Below are 14,110 nucleotides of genomic sequence, written 5' to 3'. Positions count from 1 at the left end.
TCCTCAACACAATATAATGCACACCCCATGGTCCTCCATACAATATAATACACTCTCCATGGTCCTCCGTACAATATAATGCTCACCCCATGGTCCTCTATACAATATAATGCACGCTGCATGGTTCTCCATACAGTATAATGCACACCCCATAGTCCTCCATACAATATAATGTACCCCCTTAGTCCTCCATACAGTATAATACTCCTCCATGGTCCTCCATGCAGCATAATGCACCCCCATGGTCCTCCATACAGCATAATGTGCTCCCATGGTCCTCCATACAGCATAATGCACATCCATGGTCCTCCATACAGCATGATGCACCTTCATGGTTGTCCATACAGTATAATGCACCCCCATGGTCCTCCATACAGTATAATGCACCTCCATGGTCCTCCTTACAGCATAATGTACCCATCGCCCTCTATACAGCATAATGCACCCCCACTCACCTCTCCTGGTTCCACCCGATGCTTCAGTCTCCTCTTCGTGTGGTGTGAAGCGCCGGACATCTTAGAGCAGCGGGCGCCCTGTAATGACGTCATCGCGCCTGCTGCTCTGAGACATCAGACGCCAAGGAAGAATGATGGGGGTGGAAGCATCTGCTGACGTTCCCTCCTCCATCATCATTGCTCGCACTGGGCCGCCCCTCCGGTCGTCAGCGTGAGCAATGATGATGGAAGAGGGTGCATCAGCAGATGCTTCCACCCCCATCATTCTGTGCGGGCGTACGGGCAGTGTGCGTGCTAACAGGCAGGGAGGGCCCGGTGCGGGCCCCCCGGCTCACGGGCCCCATAGCAGCGGTGTGGCCTTCCGCTATTGGCGGTACGCCACTGATATATACATACGCACTCTATATACTGTATACATATGTACTCTACATACTGTATACATACACATGCACACACTATATACTGTATACATATACAGTACAGACCAAAAGTTTGGACACACCTTGTCATTTAAAGATTTTTCTGTATTTTCTTGACTATGAAAATTGTACATTCACACTGAAGGCATCAAAACTATGAATTAACACATGTGGAATTATATACTTAACAAAAAAGTGTGAAACAACTGAAAATATGTCTTATATTCTAGGTTCTTCAAAGTAGCCACCTTTTGCTTTGATGACTGCTTTGCACACTCTTGGCATTCTCTTTAATGTCCAGTCAGGGCATATGACATTGTTAATAAAAAAGATAGACGTGATACAATTAGAACAAAACCTAAGACTACAACTGATATGTCTAAACATATCACATTTGTCTCCCAATATAGACCTCAATTCTCCTCAATTAAAAATATAATAAATCAATATTTACCCATGTTATATGCAGATTCAAAATTGAGGGACGTGCTTTGAACACCGGTCAGATTCACAGACCGTAGAGCACCCACTTTGGGTGACCCTTTATCCCCTAGTCTCTATCTGAATGAAAACCGGTCTAACTCTATAACCTGGTTACACACAACCGGTTTTTATAAGTGTGGACATTCTGTTGTACCCATATAACGAATACCAAGATTTTTACATCTTTTCTACTAATATAAAATATATCGTAAATTTTTTTATTAATTGCAATTCCACTTACATTATATACATTATCTCATGTAATATATGTTGTCTTCAATATGTGGGATGCACCTGCATTCCCCTAAAAAAAACGCATTAGACGTCACTTGTCAGATGCTCATAATAAATTGACCACAAAATGCTCTGCGGCATCTAAGCATTTCTCTATGTGCCATAATGGGGATACTACAGCTTTTAGAGTGACCGGTATTGAGAAAGTTATAAGACCACACAGGGGGGCGATTATAGGAGAAAGCTCCTTAATAGAGAAAGCTGGTGGATTTACACACTGAACTCACGTGCACCAGCCGGCATGACCTGATGTATCATTATGAATGAGACCTCTTTCTCCTTTCTATTTTTCCACGTGTATCACTTTGTATAATTGTTTGACTTTAATATCCATTTATTATTCTTTGATATGTAACCCTTTCCCTGCTGGTATACTATATTGATTTAAGCATTTTATCACGTTATACGTTTTTAATTGTTATGTTTGTCTAACCTTGATTGGCTTACTTTTGAACAGGTGATCAGCAGGATATGACATATAATGCCATTTTCTTGCGGTCTTCCATTATGCAATTATTAAGAACATATAGTTCGAAACACGTTTGCTGATTTTTCCTCAAGGTGCACTTTTGACATTTTTCATGACCAAATAAAATTATCGCTTTTAGAAGATTTGTTCAGCTGGATCTTCCTGGTTCCTCATTGTCCGCCCAGTTGCACTGCTGGTTCCGTGCTACGATCTTCTAGGTGGGTGAGCTGATTTCCCTTTTTTCTTTTTTGCCACTTCCTAATAATGGGAACATTGTTTTCAGGAGGCCCTCCAACCTTTACGTCTCTTGCAAGAGGCATTGGAGTGCCTCCAAATTTTTGGCAGCCATTGCAGTTACTGCATACACAAGAACAGTATGGGAAACCCACTCCTTTCTAATGGCAACTTGTTGTTACTGTGGCCCAACTCTATGTGTCTTTAAATTGTTATTGGGATTTTTCCTAAATTTTGGCGGCCGTTGAACTTGCTGCATACCCTATAACTGTATAGCAGACCCGATCCTTTCTAATGGGAACATGTTGTTACTGTGGCCCTGCTCTATGTGTCTTCAAATTGTTATTGAGGTTTTTCCTAAATTTTGGCAGCCGCTGTACTCACTGCATACCCTATAACTGTATAGCAGACCTGCTCCTTTCTAACGGGAACATGTTGTTACTGTGGCCCAGCTCTATGTGTCTTTAAATTATTATTGGGGTTTTTCACAAATTTTGGCAGCTGTTGGACTCACTGCATACCCTATAACTGGATAACAGACCCTCTCCTTTCTAATGGGAACATGTCATACTCGTTACTGAGGCCCACCTCTATGTGTCTTTAAATTGTTATTGGGGTTTTTCACAAATTTTGGCAGCCCTTGCAGTCACTGCATGGGCATTAGCACAATAGGAGACCCACTCATTTATAATGGGAACATTTTTTTTACTGAGGCCCTCCTCTATGTCTCTTCAAAGGGGTATTGGGGTGCGGCCAAAAATGGTAAATGTGCACATTTACCAACTGCGCTTGGTTAAAGTCAGATGTTCCATCTTCACACCTGATATTTCTGACTTTTACCACGCTCGACGGTAAATGTTAACATTTACCAAGACTTCACAGGTAAAAGTCCAATTTTACTTTTCATTTTGAGCTTTTACCGACGGCCTCGGTAAATGTCCAGATTGACCGGTAAATCCTAGGTTTTACCGGCCTTCTGACTTTTACAGTAACATATACAAGTCATTACCCTGGAAAGCATGTTCCTTAACATTTTTCCCAGGAAAATCCATTTTGGTTTAGTTTTTGTATGTTTTATTGTGAATCTGTAAATGTGGCGTAATATTCTGACAACATTGTTGACAGCAGTGACCTGGGAGTCAGAAATGCTTCCAGGGGTCTTCCCCATGCTGTTCCCATGTCATTTGAGCACTGTTCCCATTGATTTGGGCAATTTTTAGGCCCTCTGCAGACCGCCGGGGGGAGCCGCCGGAAAAATGCTCGAGTTTCCCATAGACTTACATTGGGCTTGTTGCTCGGACTGAGCACTCGAGTATTCCAATTAGCTTGACCTGAGCAACAAGTACCCAGGGTGGATAAAAATCAATGTTTTTTTTAAAAAAAAATAAAAAAAATCGGATTTTTTTTATTTAAATCAGATTTTTTGGATTTAAATCAGATTTTTTTGATTTAAATCGGATTTTTTTCAATAAACTGCTTTTTGAGGAAAATATTTTACCATCCAAAGCTTCTTCCATCATGAGATAAAGCTGAGTTGTTTAACTCAGTAGAATAAAGGCTGTATATGTGTAACATTCACAATGCCATGCTCTTCCAGAGGTTTCTGTAGGATTAGTGGGCAGTTTCTCTCCTATATTATCACAGACGCTCGCTTTACTTACGCAGTTCTCAAAACTGAATTTGACTCCGCAGAGGTCCCAGCCTCTTCTTCACGGCAAAAATGTTACAACATGAACAGAGTTGAGAAAAAGACCTTAATCCTATTGTTCTACAAACCTATGAATACAGAATCAACCCCTTCAGTGCCAAGTCCAAGAAGTTAGACAATATGTTTCTGATTGTTTGGAGTGGAATAGATCTGCACAACACAAGAAGAATGTGAATCTAAGTGTGAGGAGGAGGAAGGGCAAGCAGACAAGAAAATGAAAGTGAAACTTTGAGCACAATACTGCAGCATAGCCACAGACAGACAAGTCTGGATCTGTTTGTGTGTACGATCTGAGGTTTATTACATTCTTTCCTTATAATGGCAGCAGGCCGTAAAAGAGACCCAGTTTGGGAATATTTTAATGAAGCTCCTTCGCCTATCGGTAAGGCAGGCATGCGTGCAAAATGCAAACGATGCAACAAAGAGATGCAAGGCCTGGTGGCGCGAATGAGGCAACATCATGAGAAGTGCGGTGATGAAGATGACCAAAGAAACACTTCTGAACAGGCAGGATCTGTTGGTAAACATTTTTATTGAATCCTGTTTCTAAAGACTGAACTGTCATGTGTGAGAAAAATTATATTTCTTATTATTACTGCATGTTACTGTCATTTGGTACAGTTATGAAGAAAAACAAATATTCCTTTTGGGGCAGGGGCAGTGATGTGTTGTGTACAATAAGCAGAAATTGTATAAACAATAAAATAACAGCATTGACCTTTTTTGTTTAGGGGAATTCATGGATTCTGGAAACTATCCACCTCCAAGATCACCATCATCCTGTTCTACAGTTTCAGAGTTATCCATCCAGGATAGTGCTTCATTAGCAGCAGCATCATCATCATCAGACACCCACAGCCACATATCACCATCACCCCAAAGGAAGAAAAAACCTTTACCTCCTGGAACCACCATAGATAGGTTTGTGATAAGAACTAGCAGATTAGAAAAAGAGTTGATTGATGAAAAAATTGCCCAGTTTATTTATGCAACGAACTCTTCTTTCCGTCTGACTGAGAACCCACATTTCATTAATATGGTTCAGTCACTGAGACCAGGATACAGTCCACCCAGCAGAGCTGATGTTGCAGGGAAACTGCTGGATCAAGTGTATGACAGAGAAATGGAGCAATGTGCAACAGCTCTGGAGGGTAAAATTGTTAACCTAAGTATTGATGGGTGGAGTAATGTCCACAATGATCCTATTGTATGTGCTTGTATAACAACAGAAGAAGGTAAAGTCTTCCTTGCACAAACAACTGATACGTCAGGAAATGCACACACAGCAGAATACTTACAAGAAGTGGCAGTAAAAGCTATAACAACATGTGAACAAAAATTCAAATGTCTAGTACGCAGTTTGGTCACTGACAATGCTGCAAACGTATCCAAGATGAGAAGAAATTTAGAAGAGCAGGGAGGGAATACAAAGCTGCTAATAACATATGGTTGCAGTGCTCATTTGCTGCACCTCTTAGCCAAAGACTTAAGTGTTCCAGAAATAAAGGCTAATATTGTTCAAATTGCTAAATACTTCCGTAATAATCATTTTGCTGCAGCAGCTCTGAAAAGGATGGGTGGAACCAAGCTAACGCTCCCACAAGATGTTAGATGGAACTCTGTGGTGGACTGTTTTGAGCAGTATATCAAAAACTGGCCTATTCTGATGACACTTTGTGAAGAAAATTGAGATAAAATAGATGGCACTGTCACGGCCAAAATCCTCAACATTGGGCTTAAGAGAAATGTTGAACATATGCTGAGCTTCCTGAAACCCATCTCTCAAGCTTTAAACAAAATACAGAAAAATAGCTGTTTTATTGCGGATGCTGTTGAAATTTGGAAGGAACTGAGTGAACACTTAAAAACAGAACTACACATGGACAGAATTAAATTACAAGCAGTAAACAAACGAATGGGACAAGCACTGACTCCAGCTCATTTTTTGGCAAATATTGTCAATATCCAATATCAGGGTCAAAACCTAAGTGCTGAGGAAGAGGAGTTAGCTATGACATGGGTATCCAGCAATCATCCATCTTTAATGCCAACTATAATAAACTTCAGAGCTAAGGGGTAACCATTCAAGAAATATATGTTTGCTGAAGATATTTTAAGGAAGGTCACACCAGTAAACTGGTGGAAGTCACTTAAGCGCTTGGATTTAGAGACTGTTCAAGTAATGATTTCACATTTAACAGCAGTAGCTTCTTCTGCAGGCGTTGAAAGAATATTCTCTTCCTTTGGACTCATTCATTCTAAATTGAGAAATCGGTTGGGACCCAATAAAGCAGGAAAGCTTGTTTTTCTTTTCCAAATTATGAATAGGAACAAAGAAGAAGATGATGATGAAGATGACGACGAGTGAGCTACAGAGGACAGCAGGGACAGTAGTATTTAAGTTTTTCATGTGTCGGCTGGGCTGACAGTCTAAGTTTCTTAAAATATATATTTTGTTTAGCCAAATTAGTTAACAAACATGGATGTTTGTTTAAGCAAATAACTTATGCTGTAATGTTGTTATTGTTTAAATCTATTTAAATTGTTATTAAGGTCAGGATTATTTTTCTCCTTCCTAAGTACAACAGAACAGTGGTGTCCAAATATGAATGATTAACCCATTAAACTGGGGAGAAAAAAGTAATATAAAAAGTGATTCTAAAAATCTTCATCTACTTGCATGTTAAAGTAGCAAGAACTAGTTTAGGTAGAAACTTTGATTTAAATCACTGATTTAAATCAAGCCTTACTGACTAGTGATTTAAATCAAATCCACCCTGCAAGTACCTGAGCATTTTAGTGCTCGCTCATCACTACGCGTTATAAATTCTGTACTCAGACTTGTTGCTAATATTTGCCCCTAAATGGTATCAGTAAAATCGTCAGCTCAGGGTGCAAAAAATAAGCCCTCACACAGTCCCATAATCCGAAAAATGAAGAATCATACTGTCAGGTCAGTTTTACCAGATCGTGAACATGGTAAATAAAAAAGCAAAAAAACATTTGAGGAATTGCACTTTTTTTGCAATTTCAACGCACTTGAAATTAATTTACCGTTTTACAGTACACAATGTGGTAAAATGAATGGTGTCATTCAAAATTACGTCCTTCTAAAAAGAAGTCCTCTTACGGCTGTATGGCTCTTGGAAGAAGGAGTGAAAAAAATGAAAAAATGGAAAATCGCCCAGGGGTGAAGGAGTTGTCTGGCCTTGGGGTAAAAGTCTACAATCAATTTATGTGACTGTGGATTTGTGAATTCTCACAGCATGCACACCGTGAGGATTCTCCGATGCTGGGAGCGGGTGGTCATGTGACTGCAAATATGTGATTTGCATACTTCTGACGACATTCCCACTAGATCGCCTATGTCTAGTTGGCATGTGACTGCATGTATGCAAATTTATGCATGTATGCAGATTTTGGAAAATCGCTGTACAAAATTGTAGCGCAACCACTAGTTGTGAACATACTATTAGATGAGACCTCATATGGCAGTTGGCCGCTGCCGGAGCTCTGCCCATCATGATGCCCAATTTTAGACTCGCTTCTCCTTGCTTGGCTTCCAGAGAAGGTGTTATACGCTTCCAATGTCACTGGGGAGAATGGCAGAGATGTTTTCATTAGAATTAGCACATGGTCAGCCTCAACGTGTGCCACGCTCCCTAAGAACCAAGTGCTTCATTTCTTTGCGGGAGCGGCCACAATGCCTTGGCTTACAAGTTTTTGTACCCCTTAGATTGAATTCAGATGTCTGTATTATGGTTCGAGCATGGGCTGGAACGCATGTACTGGCCGCAAGTCTCCTGACCTAAACATGACAGCTTCATAGATATATGGGGCTGGCGAGTTCGAGTTAGGAGATCTCTGACCAGTGCATACATTGCAGTCCGTACTCGGACTTTGATACATGGACACCTGAATTTGGCCTTAGGCCGTATCTACAAGTCCATATTTGAAACAGACAGAGCACAGATGCAACATGTATGGCATCCATACGCTCTCTTTACACGTTATGGACCCAGTCATTGACATCAGTGAGTTTGGACTTTTTTTTTTGTAGAACGATGGACTTTGTTTAAACGGCCATAGACTGTTCGTTGAAAAAACAACCAGCATATATACGTGCCAAACCGAGTATCCCTTGTAGCCCAATTATTGTTGTTCCTGCACGTATATTGTACAAATTGTATTTATTCTCAATTAAGTAGAATCAGAACTAACTGCACCAGGGTGTCCTAGTCTGCATTTTGCCAGTCCTCGCCTCAGGGGCGTTGCAAGACACTTACATCTGGGGCCTGAACCTCCATCATGAGTGCACTGCCCCAATCACTAGGCAGCTGTTTTTTGCAGACATGCAGAGTTTCACTGGCTCAGGCCTGCGCGGTGCTGCTGTGTGACACCTTATAGCTGCTCCTTCTGACGCGCCCCTGGACCTGTGCCGAGTAGCGTTGCGCACGCGGGGGCCTACCCGGAGCCGGATCTGATAGGGGTAGTAGTTTCGTGGCGGTGACCCGGTCCGTGCCCAGGGAGTCAAACTAAGTGGCAGTGCTTGTCAGAAGATGTTATATTGCTCGACTACGCCACCCGTTGAATGCGGTTATGAGACCGCCGCTGCAGGGCAGACCGCTGAGGCCGGTGGTACGGTTGTGCAGCGTGGATGGTATAACCCCCAACGGGAGGGGTATGGCCTCAGGGCAGCGGACGTGGATGATGAAACACTCAGAGACGGTGCGGTGTAGTTCAGGGTCTTTACTGGGGGCAAAGGTAGACCCTCCCGGAGTACTGGCTAGCGATCGGGGCCTGGTCAGTCCGTGAGCAGATGGAATCTCCCCTGGCCAGGCGGAGTTGTAGGCCTCCCCAACTAATCATACTCTTCTGGCTACCTTGCTAGAGGCGGGTAAAAGTAGCCCACGTCCCTGAGTGTACCGTGTGGTGCTCACCCGTATGGCCGGTGACTCGGGGCCTTCTGGTAGCTTCCGCTCCACGACGGCGGTGCTGGTCCCTTGCGTGTGACCGTGCCTTCGGGTTTCTTGGCCAGAGGACCTGAAATCCCCTGCCGGTCGGTTTCTGCTGCTGGGTAAGGATTCGTCCCCACAGCCTCGGACTCCGGGTCCGGTCAGAACTCTTCAATCAGGGCGAGCTCTACAGCTTCCAGCCCCTGATCTCTTTTAGCACAGCTCCCACAGAGCTCCTGATCTTTCTTTCCCTAAAGCTGCTCCACTACAGACCAGACTGTGTCTCTGTCTGTGTTCTCTCACTCTACTCTACTCACTAACCCTGCCTCAGCCCCAGCTTTATATAGGGGAAGTTCTTCCCCTCCCAGGACTGGGCAGGAGGTGTGGTATGCTTAGGATTCCTGACCAGGAGACCTCCCACCTGCTCACAGACGTAATATGGCTATTACTGTGGAAACCAGACCCCTGGGGTGCCACATTTCCCCCTAGTGAAATTTAGTACTCCGGGACTAAACATATTTTTGTAAACAAAACAAGTTATAAACAGAAACAGCATAACAAAGAAAAACACATTATGATGGTCACGACGTGTCCGCAACCGGGTGCAGTTTTTGAAGAAAACAAGGGTGTCCATTTCACCAAGGAACAGGGAGCCGTAACCGGGTAGGGGTCTGTCCTACCCCGAGTCTTTAACAGTCTTAGTCCTTTCCTGGGTTACGCTCCAAACATATATACAAAGGATTCCGGATAATCCATTAAAGACACCTATGAAATAACTAGAGATACATAATTATTTACAAGCAACAATAAACAGGTAAATACAAATAAAACAGTCTAAACACTTTAGATCCTCCAACGTACGGGCAACTGGCCTCTAGTGGCTCTAGTGGACCTACGGAGCTTACTGACTGGTCCTGAGCTACAAGATGTAGGAGCTGTCAAAGGTAAACTGGGCAGCTGTCTACGGGCTCTTTGGCTCACTAGGAGTACGGCAGGCTCACTATAAGCAGAGGATCGATTCTCCTGGTCTGCTTTTGTGGGGTCTTCTGCCTCCTGGACCGACTGCTCTTCCAGCTCTACCTGTTTTTCCATAGGCACTTGGGATGCTGGCTGGAAGAAGGTGAGGACGGGTACCACAACAGCGCCATTTACTTGAGTCCAAGAAAGAGGGAAGTCTCCGAGTACAGTACTAACCATCTCCTCCCTTTCCTCTACGGGTTGAGGGTTTTCTTGATCTTCTTCAGGGTTTCGTAGCTGCTCGGGACACTTCTTCAGGTGATCTCGGGAGACAATGGCTGTGGTTTCTCCTCCGTCCTTACTGATTGTGCAGACTTTTGGGTTCTCATGGCTTGAGGGCAGAACGGTGTACGGGTCCTTCTCCCACTGGTCGTCCAACTTGTGGAGCCGTCTCTTCCTCTTCAAGACCTGCTCTCCAGGTACCAGGGGAACAGCGGGAGCATACTGGTTGTAAGTCTTCTCCTGTCTTTCTCTAGCTTGACAGAGACTTCGCTCAACGCTCTCCTGTACTTTCCGGTACTGCTGCTGCCTCTCTGTGTCCCAGTCTGCTTCTGGTGAAGTGTCCTCGGGTGTCAGGACTCCCATATCCAGATCAACAGGCAGCTTACCAGGTCTTGCTCTCATTAGGTAAGCCGGGGTACAGTTGGTAGAACCTACCGGGATGTGATTGTATAGGTCCACCAGATCAGGCAGTTTCTCAGGCCACAGACTGCGTTCTTCCAGGGGCAATGTTTTCAGAAGGTCTATCACCACCTGGTTCATTTTCTCACAGAGTCCATTGGTTTGCGGATGATAGGGTGTTGTTCTTATCTTCCGGCAGCCATACAGAGTGCAGAACTCCTGGAAGACTTCCGCTTCAAAGGCAGGTCCTTGGTCCGTCAGCACCTGCTCTGGGTATCCGTGTGGACGGCAGAAGTGCTGCTGGAAGGCTCTAGCTGCTGTTTGAGCCGTTAAGTCCTTGACCGGGACCACCACCAGGAACCGGGAGTAATGATCTACGATTGTGAGGGCGCAGACATACCCAGATCTGCTTGGAGCCAGTTTCACATGGTCCAGGGCTACCAGTTCCAGTGGCTGTCGGGTGATGATGGGCTGCAAGGGAGTCTTCTGGCTGGCACGGTCCTTCCTTCTTAGGTGGCACGGTCCACAGTCTCTGCACCACCTCTCGATGGTTCCTCTCATGCCTACCCAGTGGAACCGCCCGCGCAGCAGGAACTCCAGCTTCTTCCATCCGAAGTGCCCAGCTCCGTCGTGGTATGCCTCCAGTATCATAGCCGCGTCTCTTCTTGGCACCACTACTTGCCAGATCAGTTCATGCGTCCGGGAGTTAACCATTCTGCGGCACAACTTCCCCTTGTAAAGGAACAGTCGACTCTTCTCAGCCCACAGTTGCTTGGTCTCCTCCGGAGCGTCTGGGTCAAGGCGGGCATCTGGCTGAGTCAGCATCTCCTTCACCAGTCGGACGGCGGGGTCACTGTCTTGCGTTTCCGCCCAGTTGTAATGAGGTAAGGGGTTGAACGTAGCGGATTGCTTACCCCTTACACGGTGGGAATACTGGATAGTCCCATGACGGTGGAACGCGGGGAGTTCAACTTCTTCCAATTCCTCTGGATCTTCCCCTACGTCCGGTAAGTTTGGCATTCTGGACAGGGCATCCGCGTTGGTATTGGAGCGTCCTGCCCGGTATTTGATCGTGAACTCATAGTTGGACAGGCGGGCCATCCATCTCTGCTCCAGGGCACCGAGTCTTGCCGTATCCAGGTGTGTCAACGGGTTGTTATCCGTGTACACGGTGAACCGGGAAGAGGCGAGGTAGTGCTTAAAGCGTTCGGTGACTGCCCACACCACTGCCAGGAATTCTAGCTTGAATGAGCTGTAATTCTCAGGGTTTCTTTCGGTGGGTCGCAGTTTTCGGCTGGCGTAAGCAATTACCCGTTCCTTCCCCTGCTGGATCTGGGACAGTACGGCTCCTAGCCCGATGTTACTTGCGTCGGTGTAGAGGATAAAGGGCTGGCTGTAATCAGGGTACGCCAGGATTTCATCCCCCGTGAGGGCTATCTTCAGCTGGCGGAAGGACTCTTCTTCCAACTTCTCCCATCTGAAGAGCGGCTTCTGGTTCTTGGCCTTCCTGGACTGGCCTATCAGGAGGTCCTGCATAGGAGCTGCCTTTTTGGTGAAACCGGGAATGAACCTTCGGTAGTAGCCTACCAACCCGAGGAACTGCCGCACTTCGTTTACGCTGGAGGGTCTTGGCCATTCCTTAATCGCGGTGATCTTATCAGGGTCGGGAGCCACTCCGTCAGCACTCACCACGTGTCCCAGGTACTGCACCCTTGGTTTCAGGAGGTGACACTTGGAGGGTTTCACCTTTAGGCCGTAGTTTGCCAGGGCTTCGAACACTTCTGCCAGGTGTTTCAGGTGGTCCTCGTAGGTCTTGGAGTAGACGATGACATCGTCCAGGTATAACAGGACCGTCTCGAAGTTTCGGTGTCCCAGACAGCATTCCATCAACCGTTGGAAGGTTCCTGGTGCGTTGCAGAGTCCGAACGGCATGCAGGTAAACTCGCTACAGGAACCTGCCAGTACCCGCTAGTGAGATCCAAAGTAGAGAAGAAGTTAGCAGATTTTAAAGCGGCCAAAGACTCCTCTATCCTTGGTAAGGGGTACGCATCTTTGTGTGTGATACGGTTGATTTTCCGGTAATCTACACACATTCTCATGGTGTTGTCTTTTTTTTTAACCAAGACCAGTGGAGCTGCCCAGGGGCTACAGCTATCCCTGATTACCCCAGCCTCCTTCATGTCTCTAAGCATTCCCTTGGCGTGTTGGTAGTGTGCAGGGGGTACGGGTCGGTATCTCTCCTTTATGGGAGGATGGTCTCCCGTGGGGATATGATGTTCTACCCCCTTTACTCGCCCGAAGTCTAACGGGTGTTTACTAAACACTCTCTCGTACTCTTGAACCACCCGATAGACTCCCTGTTTCTGGTGTGAGGGAGTGGAGTCAGTACCCAAATGTAGTTGCTGACACCAGTCCTCTATTGTCTTCTTAGAGCCGTTACCTTCCTCTGGATGAGATGGAAGCAAGGATTCCACGGACTGTACAGAATTTTGATTGATGGTATACAATTTGGCTAGCGTAGCATACCGGGGCAGGTACACTTCCCTTTTCCCAATGTTTATTATGCGAACGGGCACCCTCCCATGGCGTACATCAACCACCCCCCGTGCTGTCAAAATGGTGGGCCTACTGTCTGAGTAGACGGGTTCTACCATTGCTTGGTAGTCTCTACCTCTTAGACCAATAGCTGCCCGGCACCAAATCATCATTTCACTTTTTGGGGGCATGGCAATAGGGAAAGGGTCACACATTCTCACGCTTCCAATCTCACCACCGGAGAGTTCCACCTGTTGCTGCCGCATCAGTGCCCGGATCTCTTTTTGGAGCACTCGCTGTTGGCCGGAGCTGGCGTTCTTGGCAACCTGCTGTAAAATGAAAATCACCTCTGCAAGACAATTTTCAATCACATTAGTTCCTAGAGTTATCTTTGGGTGACTCTCGCGCTTGTCAATGTCTACAATGATCAGTCCCTGTGCTGCCAGTTCGACTCTACCGACTTTAATGGTCATCTCTTTGAATCCGATCTGTGGCACGGGTTGACCATTGCTGGCGATGATTCTCAAGTCGTCGTCAGGGTAGCGGGTTATATCCGAGTCATTCCAGTACTGCTTAAAGAGCACGTACGGGATGGTGGTGACCTGTGACCCGGTGTCAAGTAGGGCACTCATAGGAATGCCATCCAGTACTACAGGCAAGACTGGACGTCCTCCCACGTATTTGTCACGCCAGTTCGATGGGCCTGGTGATCTTATTCCTAGGGGTTGGCCCTCTACCCCAGGTTGTGCCAGTTTAAAGGACAGTACCTTGCCATATGTCCGGGTTGATTGCAGCGGCGGCAGATGGGTTGTCCGTCCTCGTTGTATCGGTCGCTGGGTCTTCCTCTGGCCGGTGGGGTCCTCCTTGGTCGACGCCACGGGATGTCCTCCGGTCCGGATGCCAGCTGGATCTTCCCTGGA

The 14,110-nt window shown here is 45.8% G+C and overlaps 1 protein-coding gene across 1 annotated transcript; it reads left to right on the top strand.

The window, feature by feature from the left end:
* Positions 1 to 3,868: 3,868 nt before the first annotated feature.
* LOC141271253 (uncharacterized) lies at positions 3,869 to 6,428 on the top strand. The gene is made up of 2 exons (XM_073681376.1): positions 3,869 to 4,582; positions 4,794 to 6,428. The coding sequence occupies exons 1-2, from the start codon at positions 4,381 to 4,383 to the stop codon at positions 5,750 to 5,752; spliced, it is 1,161 nt and encodes a 386-aa protein (XP_073537477.1). The 5' UTR covers positions 3,869 to 4,380; the 3' UTR covers positions 5,753 to 6,428.
* The last annotated feature ends 7,682 nt before the right edge of the window (positions 6,429 to 14,110 follow it).

Source organism: Phyllobates terribilis, unplaced genomic scaffold (assembly GCF_046119375.1).
Source record: "Phyllobates terribilis strain yellow unplaced genomic scaffold, ASM4611937v1 Scaffold_5__5_contigs__length_657084704, whole genome shotgun sequence".
NCBI lineage: Eukaryota > Metazoa > Chordata > Amphibia > Anura > Dendrobatidae > Phyllobates > Phyllobates terribilis.
This window is presented reverse-complemented; position numbering and strand designations above follow the sequence as displayed.